This window comes from Chrysemys picta, chromosome 19, assembly GCF_011386835.1.
Source record: "Chrysemys picta bellii isolate R12L10 chromosome 19, ASM1138683v2, whole genome shotgun sequence".
Classification (NCBI taxonomy): Eukaryota; Metazoa; Chordata; order Testudines; family Emydidae; genus Chrysemys; species Chrysemys picta.
In genome coordinates, this window is record NC_088809.1 from 21,943,046 (window position 1) to 21,962,897 (window position 19,852).

Below are 19,852 nucleotides of genomic sequence, written 5' to 3' on the forward strand. Positions count from 1 at the left end.
TGCCTGTCACTGTATCAAATCCATGCACTTAGGTCAACGGTCAATTTCAGCTAATAAATCCTCGCCACCCTTTTAAGAGGATTTGAGAACTACATGTAATAAAGCAATAGAAATGCAAAGCATGAAAACACAGGTTCAGTAGCTTAACAGGAATGTGGCCTAGGGCGTTAGACACTAGCTGTGGAACCAGGAGAGCAAAGTTCTAGTCTCGGTCTGATGCTTAATCTGCTAAAATGTATGGTTTGTGTTCGGAGTGGTGAAGGCCAGCTGTACGGTGCATGCGGGGATCACTTAGCTACATTTGTGTAGCTTGTCAGCTGTGTTTTGAATGAGGCAGGGTTCTGCAGGAGCCAAAATGAGCTTAGCCGGCACCACCCACCTCTTTAATTCAATAATTTGGTGACACAGCCCATTAATTTAACCCTTTAAAAGCTTCCTTCATTTACTTTACAAAATATGAGAAAATTGTGTGTGCTTACATAGGCAGTGTAGGATTTGTTACCCAGACCTAAAACGTATGATCTAAGATCTAAAACTGAGGCCTGGTCTACACTACGGGTTTAGGTCGACTTTAGCAGCGTTAAACCGAATTAAGCCTGGACACGTCCACATAACGAAGCCCTTTCTTTCGACTTAAAGGGTCCTTTAAACCGGTTTCTTTACACCACCTCTGACGAGGGGATTAGCGATAAAACCGGTCTTTGCGGGTCGGAATTGGGGTAGTGTGGACGGAATTCGACGTTATTGGCCTCCGGGAGCTATCCCACAGTGCTTCATTGTGACCGCTCTGGACAGCACTCTCAACTCAGATGCACTGACCAGGTAGACAGGAAAAGACCCGCGAAGGTTTGAATTTCATTTCCTGTTTGCCCAGCGTGGAGAGCACAGGTGACCCCGCAGAGCTCATCAGCACAGGTAACCGTGATGGAGTCCTCCCAGGATCGCAAAAGAGCTCCAGCATGGACCGAACGGGAGGTACGAGATCTGCTCGCCATATGGGGAGATGAAGCAGTGATAGCTGAACTCCGTAGCAGTAAAAGAAATGGAAAAGTATTAGAAAAGATCTCCAAGGCCATGAAGGACCGAGGCCATAACAGGGACACACAGCAGTGCCGCGTGAAAATTAAGGAGCTACGGCAAGCTTACCACAAAGCCAGAGAAGCAAACGGAAGGTCCGGGGCAGAGCCGCAAACTTGCCGCTACTACGCGGAGCTGCATGCGATCCTAGGGGGTGCAGCCACCACTACCCCAACCGTGTGCTATGACTCTCTCACTGGAGAAACACACAGGGAAGACGGTTCGGGGAACGAGGAAGATGACGATGGAGGTACTGTAGGTAGCTCACAGCAGCAAGGAAGCGGAGAAACCGGTTTCCCCAACAGCCAGGATATGTTTGTGACCCTGGACCTGGAACCAGTAACCCCCGAACTCACCCAAGACCCTCAGGGCACACAGGAGACCTCTGGTGAGTGTAACTTTGTAACTATTTGTAAACATTACAAAAAAAAAGCAAGCGTGTTTAATGATTACTTTGTCCTGGCAATCGCGGCCAGTACATCTACTGGAAAAGTCTGTTAACGTGTATGGGGATGGAGCGGAAATCCTCCAGGGACATCTCCAGAAAGCTCTCCTGGTTGAAATGGGGTGATTTTATTAAGGGGACATTCAGAGGCGCCCGTTCCTGCTCTTCTGACCAGAAATGTTCCCCGCTGTTAACCACGCGGTGGGGGGAGGGGTGAAGTGATCATCCCAGAGAATCGTGTGTGTGTGTGGGGGGGGGGTGGTTTACTTGTGTTTGTGCCGCATGTTAACCGGGAAACCGCAGCCCCTCCTTTTACATTGAAACCCCATTTTAAATGGACAACCCAATTCATCCTTGATATGGGAAATGCGCTGCTGTTTGCAACCTTTCCCGCATGTTAAGAAGGTTAAAAAAGCCAAAACACTGTGGCCTACGATGGCTGCCTGCAAGCCGAAATATGCGACCTTGTAATGAAAGAGTGTACCCATTGTTCTCTAAAATGTGTCTTTTTTAACCACCTCTCCCTTCTCCTCCGCCAGCTGCAAATGTTTCTCCTTCGCAGAGGCTCGTGAACATTAGAAAGAGAAAACTTAGGACGAGGGACGAGATGTTCACGGAGCTGCAGATGTCCGCCCAGGCTGATAGAGCACAGCAGAATGCGTGGAGGCAGTCAATGACGGAGATGAGAAAAGCCCAATATGAACGAGAGGAGAGGTGGCGGGCTGAATCGCGGGAAGAACAGAGCAAGTGGCGGGCTGAAGACGATAGGTGGCGTCAGCTTGCAGACAGACGGCAAGAGGCAATGCTCCGTCTGCTGGAGCATCAAACTGATATGCTCGAGCGTATGGTTGAGTTGCAGGAAAGGCAGCAGGAGCAGAGACCGCCGCTACAGCCCCTGTGTAACCAACAGCCCTCCTCCCCAAGTTCCATAGCCTCCTCACCCAGACGCCCAAGAACACGGTGGGGGGGCCTCTGTCCACCCAGTCACTCCACCCCAGATGATCGCCCAAGCATCAGAAGGCTGGCCTTCAATAAGAGTTAAAGTTTTAAAATGCAGTGTGTCCTTTTCCATCCCTCCTCCCCCACCCATCCCAGGCTACCTTGGCAATTATCCCCCTACCTCTGTAAGGAACTAATAAAGAATGCATGAATGTTAAAAAAAAAATGACTTTATTGCCTCTGCAAGCGGGAGGGGAGGGTGGGGTGGGGTGGTTGGTTTACAGGGAAGTAGAGTGAACCGGGTCGGGGGGGGGTTTGGAGGGTTCATCAAGGAGAAACAAACAGAAGTTTCACACAGTAGCCTGGCCAGTCACAAAACTCGTTTTCAAAGCTTCTCTGATGCGCACCGCGCCCTGCTGTGCTCCTCTAACCGCCCTGGTGTCTGGCTGCGCGTAATCAGCAGCCAGGCGAGTTGCCTCAACCTCCCACCCCGCCATAAAGGTCTCCCCCTTACTCTCACAGATATTGTGGAGCGCACAGCAAGTAGCAATAACAATGGGGATATTCTTTTCGCTGAGGTCTGAGCGAGTCAGTAAGCTGCGCCAGCGCGCTTTTAAACGTCCAAATGCACATTCCACCACCATTCGGCACTTGCTCAGCCTGTAGTTGAACAGGTCCTGACTCCTGTCCAGGCTGCCTGTGTACGGCTTCATGAGCCATGGCATTAAGGGGTAGGCTGGGTCCCCAAGGATCACGATAGGCATTTCAACATCCCCAATGGTCACTTTCTGGTCCGGGAAGAAAGTCCCTTCCTCCAGCTTTCGAAACAGAGCAGAGTTCCTGAAGACGCGAGCATCATGTACCTTTCCCGGCCATCCCACGTTGATGTTGGTGAAACGTCCCTTGTGATCCACCAGGGCTTGCAGCAGCATTGAAAAGTACCCCTTGCGGTTTACGTAGTCGGTGGCTTGGTGCTCCGGTGACAAGATAGGGATATGGGTTCCGTCTATGGCCCCGCCACAGTTTGGGAATCCCATTTCAGCAAAACCATCCACTATTGACTGCACGTTGCCCAGAGTCACTACCCTTGCTATCACCAGGTCTTTCATTGCCCTGGCAAATTGGATCACAGCAGCCCCCACCATAGATTTGCCCACTCCAAATTGATTCCCGACTGACCGGTAGCTGTCTGGCGTTGCAAGCTTCCACAGGGCTATCGCCACTCGCTTCTCAACTGTGAGGGCTGCTCTCATCTTGGTATCCTGGCGTTTCAGGGCAGGGGACAGCAAGTCACAAAGTTCCATGAAAGTGCCCTTACGCATGCGAAAGTTTCGCAGCCACTGGGAATCTTCCCATACCTGCAGCACGATGCGGTCCCACCAGTCTGTGCTTGTTTCCCGGGCCCAGAATCGGCGTTCCACGGCATCAACCTGCCCCAGTGACACCATGATTTCCACATTGCTGGTGCCTGTGCCTTGTGAGAGGTCTATGTCCATGTCAATTTCCTCATCACTCTCGTCGCCGCGCTGCAATCGCCTCCTCGCCTGGTCCGGGTTTCGCCTTGGCATGTCCTGGCTCTGCATATACTCCAGGACAATGCGCGTGGTGTTCATAGTGCTCATAATTGCCGCGGTGATCTGAGCGGGCTCCATGATCCCAGTGCTAGCTATGGCGCCTGGTCAGAAAAAAGGCGCGAAAGTAGTATCTGATGGACCAGGAGAAGGAGGGAGGGCGGGAGGGAGGGAGGGCCGAGTGACGACATGGCGTACAGGTACAGGAACAGGGAGAAACACAAACAACTGTCACACAGAATGGTCCCCCCAAAGATTAAAATGAAAACCCTGGGCTTAGCAGGCCATTGATTTCACGGAGGAAGGGGAAGCATATGAATACAGAACAAATCTATTTTTTACATCTTAAGGTGGCAGCCGACGGTGCAGCATGAGTGACAGCCATACCAGTATGACGATGACGGTTACCAATCATAAAATACCATCATCTGCCAAAAGGCAAGGGGCTGCTGCTGTGTAGCAATGCAGCCCCACGTCTGCCAGCCCCACGTCCGCCAGCACCCAGCATCGCCCTCGGCCTCTTCTGGGTGCTTAGCAGACAATACTGGGCAATTGGCAGAAAATAGTATATTACGACTGGTAGCCATCATCATCGAAACAGTAGCATGTCTGCCCAGGTGGCCATGATTGACAGCCATACCAGTACGACGATGATGGGTACCAGTCATAATATACCATCGCCTGGCAAGGGGCTGGTGCAATGCAGCCCTACGGCTGCCAGCCCCATGGCTATCACTCATGCTACACCGTCTACCGCCAAAAGGCAGTTAGCAGCTGCTGCTGTGTAGCAATGCAGTCCCACGTCTGCCAGCACCCAGAGGACATATGGTGACGGTGAGCTCAGCTGAGCTGAGCGGGCTCCATGCTTGCCGTGATATGTTGTCTGCACAGGTAACCCAGGTAAAAAGGCGCGAATCTATTGTCTGCGTTGCTGTGACGAGGGGGGAGGGGCCTGACGACATGTACCCAGAACCGCCCGCGACACTGTTTTGCATCATCCGGGCATTGGGATCTCAACCCAGAATTCAAAGAAAAGGCGCGAACCGCTTCTCGGCTCTCTGAGCTGTGGCGCAAACGTAGTATCTGACGGACTAGGGGAAGGAGGGAGGGGGGCCGAGTGACGACATGGCGTACAGGCACAGGGAATTAAAATCAAGAACGGTGGCTGTGCATCAGGGAGAAACACAAACAACTGTCACACAGAATGTTCCCCCCAAAGATTAAACTGAAAACCCTGGGCTTAGCAGGCCGTTGATTTGACGGAGGGAGGGGGAAGCAAATGAATACAGAGCAAATCTATTTTTTACATCTTAAGACGACGGTGCAGCGTGACTGATAGCCCTCGGCATCTTTCTGGGTGCTTGGCAGCAAATACGGGGCGGCGTATGACGATGGTCTTCAGGCCTATTGCACAATCGGCTGCTCGGGGAAGAATCTGCTAACGTGCGATGACCCGACTTGTAATAGGACGGCTAATAGTCGTAATACACCATTTACTGCCAAAAGGCAAGCCCCACGGCTGCCAGCACCCAGATCGCCGATGAAGGCTACCAGTCTACTGCACCGTCTACCGCCAAAAGGCAGTTAGCAGCTGCTGCTGTGTAGCAATGCAGTCCCACGTCTGCCGACACCCAGAGGACATATGGTGACGGTGAGCTGAGCTGAGCGGGCTCCATGTTGTCTGCACAGGTAACCCAGGTAACCCAGGTAAAAAGGCGCGAATCTATTGTCTGCCGTTGCTGTGACGGGGGAGGGAGGGGCCTGACGACATGTACCCAGAACCGCCCGCGACACTGTTTTGCATCATCCGGGCATTGGGATCTCAACCCAGAATTCAAAGGGGCGGCGGAGACTGCGGGAACTGTGGGATAGCTGTGGGATAGCTACCCATAGTGCAATGCTCTGGAAGTCGACGCTAGCCTTGTACTGTGGACGCGGTCCGCCGACTAGAGCACCTAGAGCATTTTATTGTGTGGACACACACAATCGGCTGTATACAACCGATTTCAATAAAACCGGCTTCTATAAATTCGAACTAATTTCGTAGTGTAGACGTACCCTAAGACTTTGTAATTAAATTAGGCCAGAATTTGATCCCCTTCTTAGCCTTAGTGTCTTACTCTATATGAAATCCTTTGGGTATGAATGAGTCTCCTCTGGAGTAAGGTGCTACTCAGAGCATGTAGGGCTTCATGGTCTACCCCATAGTGGTTTTCTTCAGTGGTAGAGCTCAAGGTTATTATGCCTGTTTTCCTGCTGGCCTGACTACAGAGATTTGAAACGGCATAAGATACACCTCTGCCCCGATAGAACGCTGTCCTCGGGAGCCAAAAAATCTCACCGTGTTATAGGTGAAACCGCGTTATATCGAACTTGCTTTGATCCGCCGGAGTGCGCAGCCCTGCTTTACCGCATTATATCCAAATTCGTGTTATATCAGGCCGCGTTCTATCGGGGTAGAGGTGTACTGTGGGCTAGTGGATAAGATGTGGGTCGACCACCTTAAAGGTCAGGGCGGTCACAAACTGTACCTCAAATCTCCTCTGTAGCTTTCAGCAAGTCATTAAAATGTTGGTTTTCTTACTATCCCAACTGATAAATGCCCATTCCTTTGAGACGAGGGCTGTGCTGGCAGGGCACGGAGGAAGAAGTCATTTTGCCACATCTTAGCATTTAATTTCACTTTTGAAACGTAACCCTGGCTGATCTTTGCAGATTAACAAAAATATTCTCTCATCACTTGTGTCCCCTGCGCATCAGTTCCATTGACAGAGACTCCTATTTAGTATTCAAATAATAGCAATTTCTTAAACATGTTTATTCTTCTTGCCTTTAAAAATTGCCTTTGTCTTGAACCATATTCAGAATCTGCCTGTGTTTTAGATGTAATGGCACACTATGATTTTATAGGGCACAGTGAGGGAGACAGAAATATTTGATACTTTGATACTACATGATTTAGGAGCACAAGTCCCATTGACTTTCATTAGTTGTGCTCCTAAGTCACTTGGGCACTATTGAAAATTTCATCCAAAAATACTAGTGTACATTTTAGTTGTAAACTCTTAAGGGCAGGGACTTTCAGACTGTGGTCTGTATAAGGCACAGCGCAATGGGGCCCCGATCTCATGAGGCCTTTAGACTTTACTGTAACCACTAATTAATAACACTTTTATCAGATTTTTCAGAATTTTTTTGAGTGAGAGACTTAACTCCTCCTGCTTCCACATGTTGAGGGTATTCTTTTTAGGGGTGCCAGGATAGGTCAAAATTGGTCTGATAACGGGATAGGGGTTGCAATGTAAATAATAAAATAACACACAACTGCAGAGTCAGAACCCTGTTGTTCTAGCTCCAACCACTTAAGAGCATAAGAACAGCCATACAGGGCAGACCAAAGGTCCATCTAACCCAGTGTCCTGTCTTCCGAGAGTGGCCAATGCCAGGTGCCCCAGACGGAATGAACGGAACAGGCAATCATCAAGTGATCCATCCCCTGTTGCCCATTCCCAACTTCTGGCAAACAGAGGCTAGGCCTAGGGATATCATCCCTGCCAATCCTGGTTAATAACCATTGATGGACCTATCCTCCATGAATTTATCTAGTTCTTTTTTGAACCCTGTTATAGTCTTGGCCTTCATAACATCCTGTGGCAAAGAGTTCCACAGGTTAACTGTGCTGTGTGTGTGTGAAGAAATACTTCCTTATGTTTGTTTTAAACCTGCTGCCTATTAATTTCATTTGGTGGCCTCTAGTTCTTGTGTTATGAGAAGGAGTAAATAACACTTCCTTATTTACTTTCTCCACACTAATCATGATTTTATAGACCTCTATCACATCCCCCCTTAGTCATCTCTTTTCAAGCTGAAAAGTCCCAGTCTTATTAATCTCTCCTCATATGGAAACTGTTCCATACCGCTAATAATTTTTGTTGCCCTTTTCTGAACCTTTTCCAATTCTAATTGAGCTAAAGGAAGATCTCTTTAGCTGTTGCCTATAGGAATATCCTTACGTTCAATCTAATCTGTGACTAGCCAATAAAGGGCAACAGGATCCCAAATATACAGTGCCCAATCTTGTAATCATATAAACCAATGGCAAAAAAAGCTTCAGCTAATACCAGCAAAAGCAAGATTGAGATGAAAATTATCCACAACAAAAATCATTAATAACTTTGGTTAATTACAACCTATTTTAATCAAATTTAGTAACTGAACAAGTTCAAAAGGTGATTTAACAATACGGACAATTTGAAGGGCCAAAAACCAACCCATTTCTGAGCTAGAGGGAGACGAGCATTAATCCAGTTATATTTAAAACAATGGAATGGTTTAAGTGACTAATTGTTTTCAAAACTTGCAGAAACATTTTCCTTTGCCTTCAGAGTAAGGCTATGTCTACACTAGCACTTTTGTCCGTCAGGAGTGTGAAAAAAGCACCCCTCATAGCATGACCAAATGTCCCCATTTTATAGAGAGAGTCCCGATTTTTGGGTCTTTTTCTTATATAGGTTCCTATTACCCCCCACTCCCTGTCCTGATTTTTCACGTTTGCTGTCTGGTCATCCTAGCCCCTCAGAGTGACATAAGTTTCACTGACAAAAGCACCGGTGTGGACAGTGGTATGTTGGTGAGAGATGCTTTCCTGACGACATAGCTACCATGGCACAGAGCAGCTACGTGGGAGACAGTTACAGCAGCGCAGCTGAGCTGCTGTAAGGTCTGTAGTGTAGACATAGCCTAAATGTGGCAATTTTCAAGCCAAATCCAATTTCCAAACAAAAGGAGCCTAGGATCACAACAAAAATGACAAGATCATGGAAGGGAAGAAGCCCAGGTGAAGTGCTTGCTGGTTGTGGGAAGTGCAGTTCGTCCATGGTGAAGAGATCTGCCTATTGTTTGGCTCAGTTTTTCCTATGTTGGAATCGATTTTTTTTTTAAATACAATGTTGCTACATATCCTAGACTATCAGGGTTGAAAGGGGCCTTAGGAGGTTATCTAGTCCAACCCCCTGCTCAAAGCAGGACTAATCCCCAGACAGATTTTTGCCCTAGATTCCCTAACTGGTCCCCTCAAGGCTTGAACTCATAACCCTGGGTTTAGCAGAACCAATGCTCAAACCACTGCACTATCCCTCTGGCAATAACAGTACCCCCATTTTGCAGAGGATGAAACAACAGCAGAGAAAGGGGCAATTGACTCACCTGAGGGCACCCAGCAGGCCAGGGACTAGAACCCAGATCTTTATGTCTCCATCCAGTGCACTTAGCCCCCCTTGACCAAGAACCAGAGAAGTCTACATTTATGAGTCCGGCACCAAGAGTTTGGTTTAAAAACCATGAATTGAAAGATAGATAAATAAACACACCTTGCTTTTTTGTTTTGTGTTTTTTTTTATTTGCCTTTGGCTTCTGCACAGTGTGGGGTCCCGCTCTCGGGCTTCTCTCTGCAAGAGCGTCTCATGGAATCACCTGACTCCAGGCGCTGGTGCCTGGAGAAAACCAGCAGGAGACTGGCAGTCTCAGGCCAGTGCCTGGGGTGGGCAAGGCGTGCAGCTTGGGCACCATGGCTGGGCGTGGGGGCCCAGCAGAGCCAGGGCCGCGGGTGCCCGACTCAGTGGGGGGCCATCCTGGCTCAGCCCCCCCAGGGCCAAGGAGCTGCCGGGCTGGGACCAGCACCGCCGGGGGCGGGGCCTGGTGCGGGGGGGCGGGGCTAGCCGGCTGCGCTGCGCAGGGGGCTGGCGAAGGCGAGGCGGTCCCGGGGAGGGGGGGTCAGGCCCCCTAGAGCCAGCAGCGCCCTCTACAGCCTCGGCGCATCTCAGCCCCCCGGGCCAGGCGCTACCCCTTTAAGGGGGGGAGGGGGCGGGTTCCGTTTGTGGAGACAAAGCCGGGCGCGCGGCCTCTCCGTGGTACCCGGATGGATATGAAGGGGACGCGCTCCCATTGGCCGGCGAGGGAAGGAGGCGGGGCTAGTAACGGGGCCACAAAATGGAGTCTCGCTCCCTCCGCTTATATAACGTGACCTTTCACCCTACGCGCTCTGCAGCCTAAATTGTCCGCTAAGTGGGCGGGGCTAGCCGAGTAGACAGGCGCGCCACATGGCCACTAGAATGTGCCTGTCCCAGAGGGCGACCAATCGGGCGGTGCCGTAGGCGGGAAGGGCCGGCCTGGCGGTAATAGCAGGTTAGGGTGCGCGCGCAGCGCTTCTGCCGGCCGCTCGCTCGGGAGGGGGGAGGGGAATCTCCCGCCATTTTTCAATCCTCCCGCCCGGGTCCTACCGCTGCCGGGAGCCGCCAGGCCCAGCCGGGGCCACTTCGCTTCCCGTGATGGCGCCGCTACTGGGCCGCAAGCCCTTCCCGCTGGCCAAGCCGCTGCCGCCGGGGGAGGCGGGCGAGAGGTTCATCGTCCCTCACACGCAGGAGGCCTTCCGCACCCGCGAGTATCCGCCCGGCCCGTGGGGCCTGAGGGACGGGGCCGGTGCGGGGCCTGAGGGAGGGGCGGTTCCGAGGGGACCGTGGCCGTGCCGGCTCCGTCCGGCTGCCGGCCCCTTCCGCTGGCCCCGGTACCGGGCGGGGTGGGACCGAGCGGCCGCTGCCCGGGCTGGGCGTAGGGCTGCTGGCGCTGGCCCGCGGCTGCCAGGCGCTCCCGGTTGGGCCGGGGCAGGAGCGGGCGCCAAAGCGCCCCGGGTGCCGGCCGCTGCCCCGCGTGGCTCCGCGCCCCTCTGGGGGAGGGGCAGCGCCCGGGCCCGCGGCTGCGTCGGGGCCCCCTTGGCTCGCTGAGCCGGTGACAGCGCTCCGAGGCCTGGCGCTGTCACTCCCCGTGGAGCCCGCGGCCGGCGAGAGCTGCTGGTGGGGAAACATGGGCCGGGGGGGCCCGGGAGGTGGGGGGGCTCCCGGCCGGCATTGGCCGCCTCGCAGGTTACTGCTGTCCAGCTCCTGCCCCGGCCGTGCAGCCTCGCACCGAAAGTAAACTAGTCCGTTCCCGGTTGGGTTCTAGCCGATTTCTGGTCCCCGATGCTGCGTGATTGGTGTGGCAGATGCTTTGCACGAGAGTTTAACTCCTAACTTACACGTCCGATGAGAAACCCCAAACGTTTGTTAGTTTGTCACTTCTTCCGAGTTCCACCGAAGCGGCTTTATAACTCCATCTTTCCTAGATTATTGACTGTGTGGCTTCCTGGGCAAGACATAGGGCTTCAGGCTCCAAAATCTGATGGAGTGACTGAATACTTAAATTCATATGCGTAGTCTAGTAGTAAATGCTGATGGTTTGCGAAAACGTGCTTGTGTCTCAGGATATTCTTGTAAAATTCAGTTCTCGTCTTATGATTTTTAATTTTGTAAAATAAAGGGAATTGGGGGGGGGGGAGAAAGAACCCAAGTGTAAGGGTTAGTTTGATAAAGGATAGTTTAAGAATCTCTGACATACATGCTTGCTGCTTAAACACTTGAAAGGGTGAATATGTTAAGAAAACTAGTCTTGCTAAAGCTTAGGCCCGAGAACATTGCACATTGTTTTGTAGCCTACATTGTAGGAACTTGTGACTATAACTCTTTTTGAGGACAGATAGCTATTAGATTTAACCCATTTTAATTCTTCTTGAGTATTGGCCCTCCCTTGCATATAAGGGCAGGTCTACACTTAAAATGCTGCTGTGGCACTTAAGTGAAGATACTCCTACATTGAGGGGAGAGCTTCTCCCATCAGTGTAGTTTAATCCATGTCTGTGAGAAGCAGTAGCTAGGTTGATGAGAGAAGATCTCCCGCTGACATAGCATTGTCTACACCGGGAGCAAGATGGATATAACTACAGAGGTGTAGATTTTTCACATCCCTGAGTGATGTGGACTTGGCCTAAGTGTTTGTAGGATCAGAGCCAGAGTAGAAGGTTAGTGGCCCCTGCTTGACAAACTTATACCCCAACTTAAGCCGTGGCAAAATAGTTTGTGTAACAAGAGAATGAGGCAGACAAGAACACCTAAGCCAGGAGTGTATACAGGTATAAAGGTTTGAGTGTCTTAGTATAAATATTAATGAGATAAATATCAGAAGCTCCAAGTGACCATATATGTAATAGTTGTCAATAGGCCTCAGTTTACTCTAGGCATTGGAGCAGAATTGGGAAGGGATTTAAAGGACCAACTTATGCAAGAAATACATTTGCTAAATAAGTGGTGGTGTGGAAAACATAGCTGTTTTGGGGAAAAATTAAGAAACAGGCAACGGAAGTTGCTTGTCTGCAGTGGATTCTTTTCTCTCTATATATACAATTTGAAAGCCCTCTGGGATTCTCCTGTATGAAAGGTAGGTTATAAGTTCGTGGTATTGTAGCATAATAATCAGTGTTCATCGCTTCTTGGAGGGATGAAGTGGGTTGTAGGCAAATTAAATACAATCATAGGAGATGGACCAGTAATTCTGTGCAGAGGACTTAATGTCTACGTAGATAGGTGTGTGGGTGGGTTTTTTTTTTTTTTTTTTTTTTTTTTAATGGGCTGTAACTCTGCAAACTACTGGCCCTGGAGTACAACAAGTGGGATGGAAACCGCAAGGAGAACTTAGATTGTGGAGGAAATGTATAAATGTCTATAATGTGCGAGAGATCTTGGCAGCCTGTGAGACAAAGGGTCTCCAGAACTTATAAAGACTCTTGCATTAGAAAATGTTCTGTTACTGCACTAGGAAGTGCAACCAGGTAATGCCCATAGGAAGGATTATGTAGCCCAGGGGTAGGCAACCTATGGCACACGTGCCAAAGGCGGCACGCGAGCTAATTTTCAGTGGCACTCAGGCTGCCCGGATCCTGGCCACCGGTCCAGGGGCTCTGCATTTTAATTTAATTTTAAATGAAGCTTCTTAAACATTTTAAAAACCTTATTTACCTTACATACAAGAATAGTTTAGTTATATATTATAGACTTATAGAGAGAGAGAGCTTCTAAAAACGTTAAAGTGTATTACTGGCATGCGAAACCTTAAATCAGTGAATAAATGAAGACTCGGCACACCGCTTCTGAAAGATTGCTGACCCCTGATGTAGCCTTTGAGAAGGAAGTGTAAGTCTGAGATTCAGACAGGTATTACTAATGCATTCAATACAATGAAATGGTGTTGGGGTGCCTTAATTCACTGTGAATGTTCATTTTAAATCATTTAAGTCTGAATAAACCTACAGTTCATGTGACTGACATCTTAGATGTTGTGGGATATGAAATATTGAAAGGAGCTTAGAAAAGCAGCAAGATTGGGGCTTGGAGGCTTTAATGACTATTACAATTTCAATATACAGCAGGGTGGATTGACTTTAATTTCTGGTTTTAATCATGTTTTAAATCAGTAAGCAGTAAACCTTGAGTTAAACCGTTTGATTTTAATTTTTAGGCATTTGTACTTATTTATTTTCCTAAAAAAAGTTGCTTTTTATTAGTTGGTTACTATTAAAACATGTCGATTTGCAACTAAATATAGTCTTTACACTAAATTTGGTCCTTCCTTTTTTGCAAGGAGGATATACTAAATTGATGCACATTTATTTAAGCAGTTCTATAACATAAGGTACATTTATTCAGATTCTTAATTTTTACATTTTTTATATTAGAAAATGGTGAATAATGTATTTTACTAGATTAATTTTTTACTTGTGGTTTATATCAAACTCTATTTGGTTGGGAATTCCAAAGCAATTAAAAGTACTGAAAAACAAAAAACCTACCTTAAATGTGCTGGATACATAAGAAAAATTTTACTCAAAACATGTTTTCTGTTTGAAACTGATTCTTTAAGAAAAGAAAGTATTATCTGCAGTTAGTGAATTAAACTTACTGTTTCTTGTCAGCATGCCCTTCAGATTTTAGAACTAGTAGATCTCACTCTCTTACACCTAGTTTTCATTCATAGTTTGGAAGTGTGCATTTTCAGTGTACTATTGTTTTTTAAGAACTAATCATTTAATTGAACTAGCTGAATAAACTGCAGTGATGAAAATATTCTCTGCTCCTGCAGAACCAGCTACTGCTGTCAAAAGTTGGTTTAGTACTTCAACAAACTTTGGTTCCAGGTGCTTAGCCAGTGGCCTTCACCAGTTCAGTGGTTTGACTTTCATTAAGTTGTTGGAAGTAAACGTACACTACTACTTGTTTGTTTAATTTAAATTATTTTAACAGATTATAATACATTTATGCTTTAACACTGGTTGTCATAATTTGAAATTTTAAATAGGTTTAATTTTAAAAATAAGCCTCTATTAAATTTTAAATAAAAAATCTGATTTAAATGCAATCATTTTTAATTATATTTTTATGCACCTTGATATGTATGTGTTAGTTAATTAGTAAGGGGATGTGAGGTATATGTCTTCAAATGGTTGAAGGGTGTAATTGCCAAGGAAAAAGAGGAATTGTTTACTGTCAAGAGAGGCGAGGGGAGTCGCCGGGTGAAGAGTCTCTGGGTTTTCATCCTAAAGTTGCTTTCAAGGCAATCAGGCTCCAAGACATTTAGACCTTCTCTTCCCTAGGAAAAAAGGTGTGTAAGGGCATGTCTTCACTGGCAACATTAAAACGTTGCCACAACAGTGCTTTAATGTGGCTGCGAGAAAGTTGCAGCGCTGTAAAGTGGCAGTGTAGACAAGGCCTTAGTTAAGAACAAAGGTGTCAGTTAAGAACCCACCGTTTTCCCTAGCGAAGACAACCTTCAACACTTTCCTCTGTGTTGTGTAGGTTCTTGTACTGAATCCATCAATACGATGTAAAGTGGAATCTGGTGGCACCTGAAAGACTAACAGATTTATTTGGGCATAAGCTTTCAGTGGTAAAAACCCACTTCTTCATGTAAGAAGTGTTTTTTTGTTTTGTTGTTTTTTTTACCCACAAAAGCTTATGCCCAAATAAATCTGTTAGGCTTTAAGGTGCCACCGGACTCCTCATTGTTTTTGTGGATACAGACTAAGGCTAGGTCTACACTACCCGCCTGAATCGGCGGGTAGAAATTGACCTCTCGGGGATCGATTTGGGACGCGACAATCGATCCCCGAATCGACGCTCTTACTCCGCCAGCGGAGGTGGGAGTAAGCGCCGTCGACGGGAAGCCGCAGAGGTCGATTTTGCCGCCGTCCCTACAGCGGGGTAAGTCGGCTGCGATACGTCGAATTCAGCTACACTATTCGCGTAGCTGAATTTGCATATCTTAAATCGACCCCCCCCCCAGAGTGTAGATGTAGCCTAACACAGCTACCCCTCTGATGGAAAGTGAAATTATTTGGATTTTGTCTAAGGGTTAACTGTAGGCCATACTTACTAAAATACGGAAGTTACTTTCCCGCAGAGAGCCTTATGAAGGGTGGCAAACAGTGGTGAGCTCAACTTCCATATGGGCAGGGACACAGGAAGTATCTAGAGAGCAGAGTGGGTGGAGGGATGGACTGGTCAGTGGAGCTTGAATACTTATTTGGGCTTTGGGCTTATTTGCAGCTGTGCATGGCTGCCCTCCACCACCAAATCCCCTTAAAGCCTTCTTAGAGGAAAAACGCCTTGCCGAGTCCACTGCATGCTAGATGAAACCTTAGGCTTCTGGTCTGTGACTTGGGGAATGAGCCTTGTTAATTGTGTGACTCTGGAGAGAGGTGGGATGAATCACTTGGCAAAGCCAGAAATACTCTTCTGCACAGGTTGGCTAATGGGTCTACCCAGAATCAGGTAACATTTACTTTACATCACATCTCACTTGGCTTTATGCAGCATACACATGGGAAGGGAGCAGTCTGCAATACGTTTTCCTAATTCAGGAATCTGATATCCTGTCAAAAAGACAAACTTTGCCTTGTGTGGCCCAAGTGTCTCTTTCCCAGTGTGTAGGGTGGCTAGCTTGTGACTTCTTTAGAGATGTATTTCATTTACACTGATTGGTTTGGAAGAATGCAACTGGTATGCACTGTGCAAAATGCACAGTTTGAGACTCTTCTACTTAATTGACCTGAGAGTGAGGGAAGGAATGCTGAAATCGAAAGTGGCCTGTCCTTAAGCAGTGTAATTTGTTTGAAAGCAGTGTTGTTTTCCCCCCAAAATAAAGTTTGCTGCTCTTATTTGTCTCCTTTTGTTTAGTATGTGTTCTAAGGCAATGAGCTGGGTCTGAAAGAGTTCAGTATCTCCTACTTTGGAGTAGCGCAGAAAATGGTAGAGCCGGAGGTTTCACAAAAGGGAAATGCTTTGCAGATGGGCGAAGGACAGACTTTCAGATCTTTGCATGTGGGTGTCCAGAAAGTTAAAATATGGTTGGAAAATACTGTTTTGGTGCTGCCTATAATACTATCGCGTCATACTGAAGAGACTTAGTCATATGAACTTTGTCACCCTTGTGGCAAATTATTTTTAAAGCCAAGACCTAAAATGAAAAAGCATGTTTGATATTAAACACTGTAGTTACGACAAATGTGACAGTGTCATCAGGCTAAGAATCAGTTTGTTATAAGTACATTAACCATGTTTATGATCAGTGATTGCTTTCTCGGTGGTTAATGCAAATGGAAGTAATTCAAAGATGATTCTCAAACTGTTGCCTAGTGGATACTACTTGTAGGGATATTAATGGCTTCCCAGCAATGACAAAGCTGTTTTAATCAGTCTTGTATGTGTTAGATTCTTTGTTTTAGCACAACTTAGTCTTCCAGGTTTTAACACCTGAGTACTCTTTAGTGTCTTACCTAAATGTGAGAGATTGTCCTTTGCCAAAGTGGTATTCATCTGTTAAATTGAACTTGCATGTTATCCATAGATATTTTTGCAAGTCTATCAGTAGCTGATCTGGAATTTTTTGTATTAATGCATCTTCAAGGCTCATGGAAATTGCAACCACCAACTCTGTGCTGTTGTTGGAGAAGCTATTTGGTTATAACAGCGAGACAGTTCTGAATCTGATCTGTCAGGTGTCTTGAAATTAGAAAGATTGGATCTCTTTCCCATTTGAATGGAAAGAACTAAATAGAACTTGCACACCTGAGTGGTTTAACATATAGTAATCTCTGTAATAGCATCATCCTGTTTTTCTGGGTTCAGTCCCTGAATCACAAAATACTATCTAGTCTGTATGCTTCCTAGCACTGTTTTGTAGGAGCTGGGAGACACAAAAAGCAGGGTAGCATTTGTGAACATGAACCTGGAATACTAGTTAAAGAATGTGGCCAGAGGTCAGCATTGATGGGCGCTGACCAGCTGTAGTCGGAGTTGAGTTGCATTTGGGTGACAGAGCTGGACTGGAATGGGGAGGCACCCTCTGGATTGTAGACTGGTGAGTTGTTATACCTGCTGGCTTTAAAATTATACTCTAAAAGCATAGAATTTTTATACACTGGGATTATGCTTCGTCCATGAATGCAAGGAAAAAAATGTGTACAGAAAACCTGGAGGTGTGGGAAATAGTGTTAGAAATGTGTTAGTCCCAGCTAAGACAAGGCATTTATGTGCTCTCTTTCGGACTGGCCACAGAAGGAGCTGAGTCTGTCTTCAGGGACAGAACAAAGGCCCAGCATGTTGTGTGGCAGCAAAGCAGACCCTTAACTATCTTCCCCAGCCACAGATGTAGCTCACAGTCTACCAATTTTGCAAACATTTATTAACTTTGACACATCAAAGATATGTCTTCTGTTACCGTTTGTTAAACATTATGTTAAATATTTAACAAATAAGTGCACCCTCTCCTACTGTTTTCTCTGGCAATTATATGTGCTAGTGTAACTGAACACTTGGTGTTCAAATATTGTCTGTATTTGGTTAGTGTGGGTGGTGTGTTTATGGGGTGGAGGATGACTCCCAAAAGACAGTTGGGACAACTGTTGCTTGCATGTTTGGGATTCTGTCTACACTGAGAGCCGGGATTGTCAGTGCCTCTCAAGAGAAATGATTTAGGCACTTTTCGTTCTTGCTAAAAAGTTGTAGGTAGGGCTTTAGTTCAGTGGCTGCAGTTTGTCAAGTTTATTGCTGAAATGGTTGGTAGTGGCTGTAAATACAAGTAGGAATCTTAGGCCTTGTCTACACTACGAGAGTAGTTCGATTTTACTTGCATCGAATTTTTGTAATCGATATTGCAAAGTCGAACGTGTGTGTCCACACTAAGGACAGTAATTCGACTTTGTGCGTCCACACTAACGGTGATAGCGTCGACATTCGAAGCGGTGCACTGTGGTCAGCTATCCCACAGTTCCCGCAGTCCCCTCTGCCCATTGGAATTCTGGGTGTAGCCGGCAATGCCTTCTGGGTAACAAAATGAGTCGAGGGTGCTTTTGGGAAACTGTCGTCATCCGTCCATCACTCCCGCCCTCCCTCCCTGAAAGCGCCGGCGGGAAAACAGTTCGCGCGCTTTTCCAGTCATTGACAGCGCGGACGCCACTGTACTCCGAGCATGGAGCCCGCTGCGACCATCGCTGCAGTTGTGGCCGCTCTCAACGTTTCGCAGCTTATCATAAAGGTTTCCCTGAGGCAGATGCAGAAAAGTCAGGCGAGGAGGCTACGGCACCGCGGTGATGTCCTGAAGTCTGAGAGTAGCACAGACCTGTCAGAAAGCAGGCGACCCAGCGCCGAGGACATCACAGTGGCAATGGGTCATGTTGATGCCGTGGAACGGCGATTCTGGGCACGGGAGACAAGCACTGAGTGGTGGGACCGCATAGTGCTGCAGGTCTGGGATGAATCCCAGTGGCTGCGAAACTTTCGCATGCGGAAGGGAACTTTCCTGGAACTTTGTGAGTTGCTGTCCCCTGCCCTGAAGCGCAGTGACACCCGGTTGCGAGCTGCACTGAGTGTACAGAAGCGAGTGGCCATAGCCCTGTGGAAGCTTGCAACGCCAGACAGCTACCGGTCAGTCGCGAACCAGTTTGGGGTGGGCAAATCTACCGTGGGGGTTGTTGTGATGCAAGTAGCGAAGGCAATCGTTGATGTACTGCTGCCAAAGGTAGTGACCCTGGGAAACGTGGAGGCGATCATAGATGGCTTCGCAGCGATGGGATTCCCAAACTGCGGTGGGGCCATAGATGGAACTCACATCCCTATCCTGGCACCGGACCACCAGGCCACCCAGTACATTAACCGAAAGGGATACTTTTCCATGGTGCTGCAAGCACTGGTGGACCACAGGGGACGTTTTACCAACATCTACGTGGGATGGCCGGGCAAGGTTCATGACGCTCGTGTTTTCAGGAACTCTGGTCTGTTTAGACGGCTGCAACAAGGTATTTACTTCCCGGACCGCAAAATAACTGTTGGGGATGTGGAGATGCCTATAGTCATCCTCGGGGACCCAGCCTACCCGCTAATGCCCTGGCTCATGAAGCCCTATACTGGCGCCCTGGACACTGAAAAAGAACTCTTCAACTACCGGCTGAGCAAGTGCAGAATGGTGGTGGAGTGTGCTTTTGGCCGTCTCAAGGGGAGATGGAGAAGCTTACTGACTCGCTGTGATCTCAGCGAAACCAATATCCCCATTGTTATAGCAGCTTGCTGTGTGCTCCACAATCTCTGTGAGAGCAAGGGGGAGACCTTTATGGCGGGGTGGGAGGTTGAGGAAAATAGCCTGGCTGGTGATTACTCACAGCCAGACAGCCGGGCGATTAGAAGAGACCAGCGGGAAGCGCTGTGCATCCGGGAGGCTTTGAAAGCAAAGTTCCTGAGTGAGCAGGGTAACCTGTGATTTTATAGTTTGTGTACTGAGAAGCTAAACCTGCCCCCGTTTCTTTACCCAGGTAATGTTGACTATCCTATCCAGTTACATACCCCCTTCACCCCCCCTCCAACACACGTGTCGAAATAAAAATAGTTCTACTTTGTTAAAGCACACC

At 47.8% G+C, this 19,852-nt stretch overlaps 1 protein-coding gene across 1 annotated transcript in view; it reads left to right on the forward strand.

The window, feature by feature from the left end:
• The first annotated feature begins 10,140 nt into the window (after positions 1-10,140).
• Positions 10,141-19,852, forward strand: part of BAZ1B (bromodomain adjacent to zinc finger domain 1B) — an 84,359-nt gene continuing 74,647 nt past the window's right edge. The window contains exon 1 of the mRNA XM_005294327.5: positions 10,141-10,471. Coding sequence (XP_005294384.2) covers positions 10,359-10,471 — 113 coding nt within the window. The 5' untranslated portion in view covers positions 10,141-10,358. The remainder of the gene's footprint in view (positions 10,472-19,852) is intronic.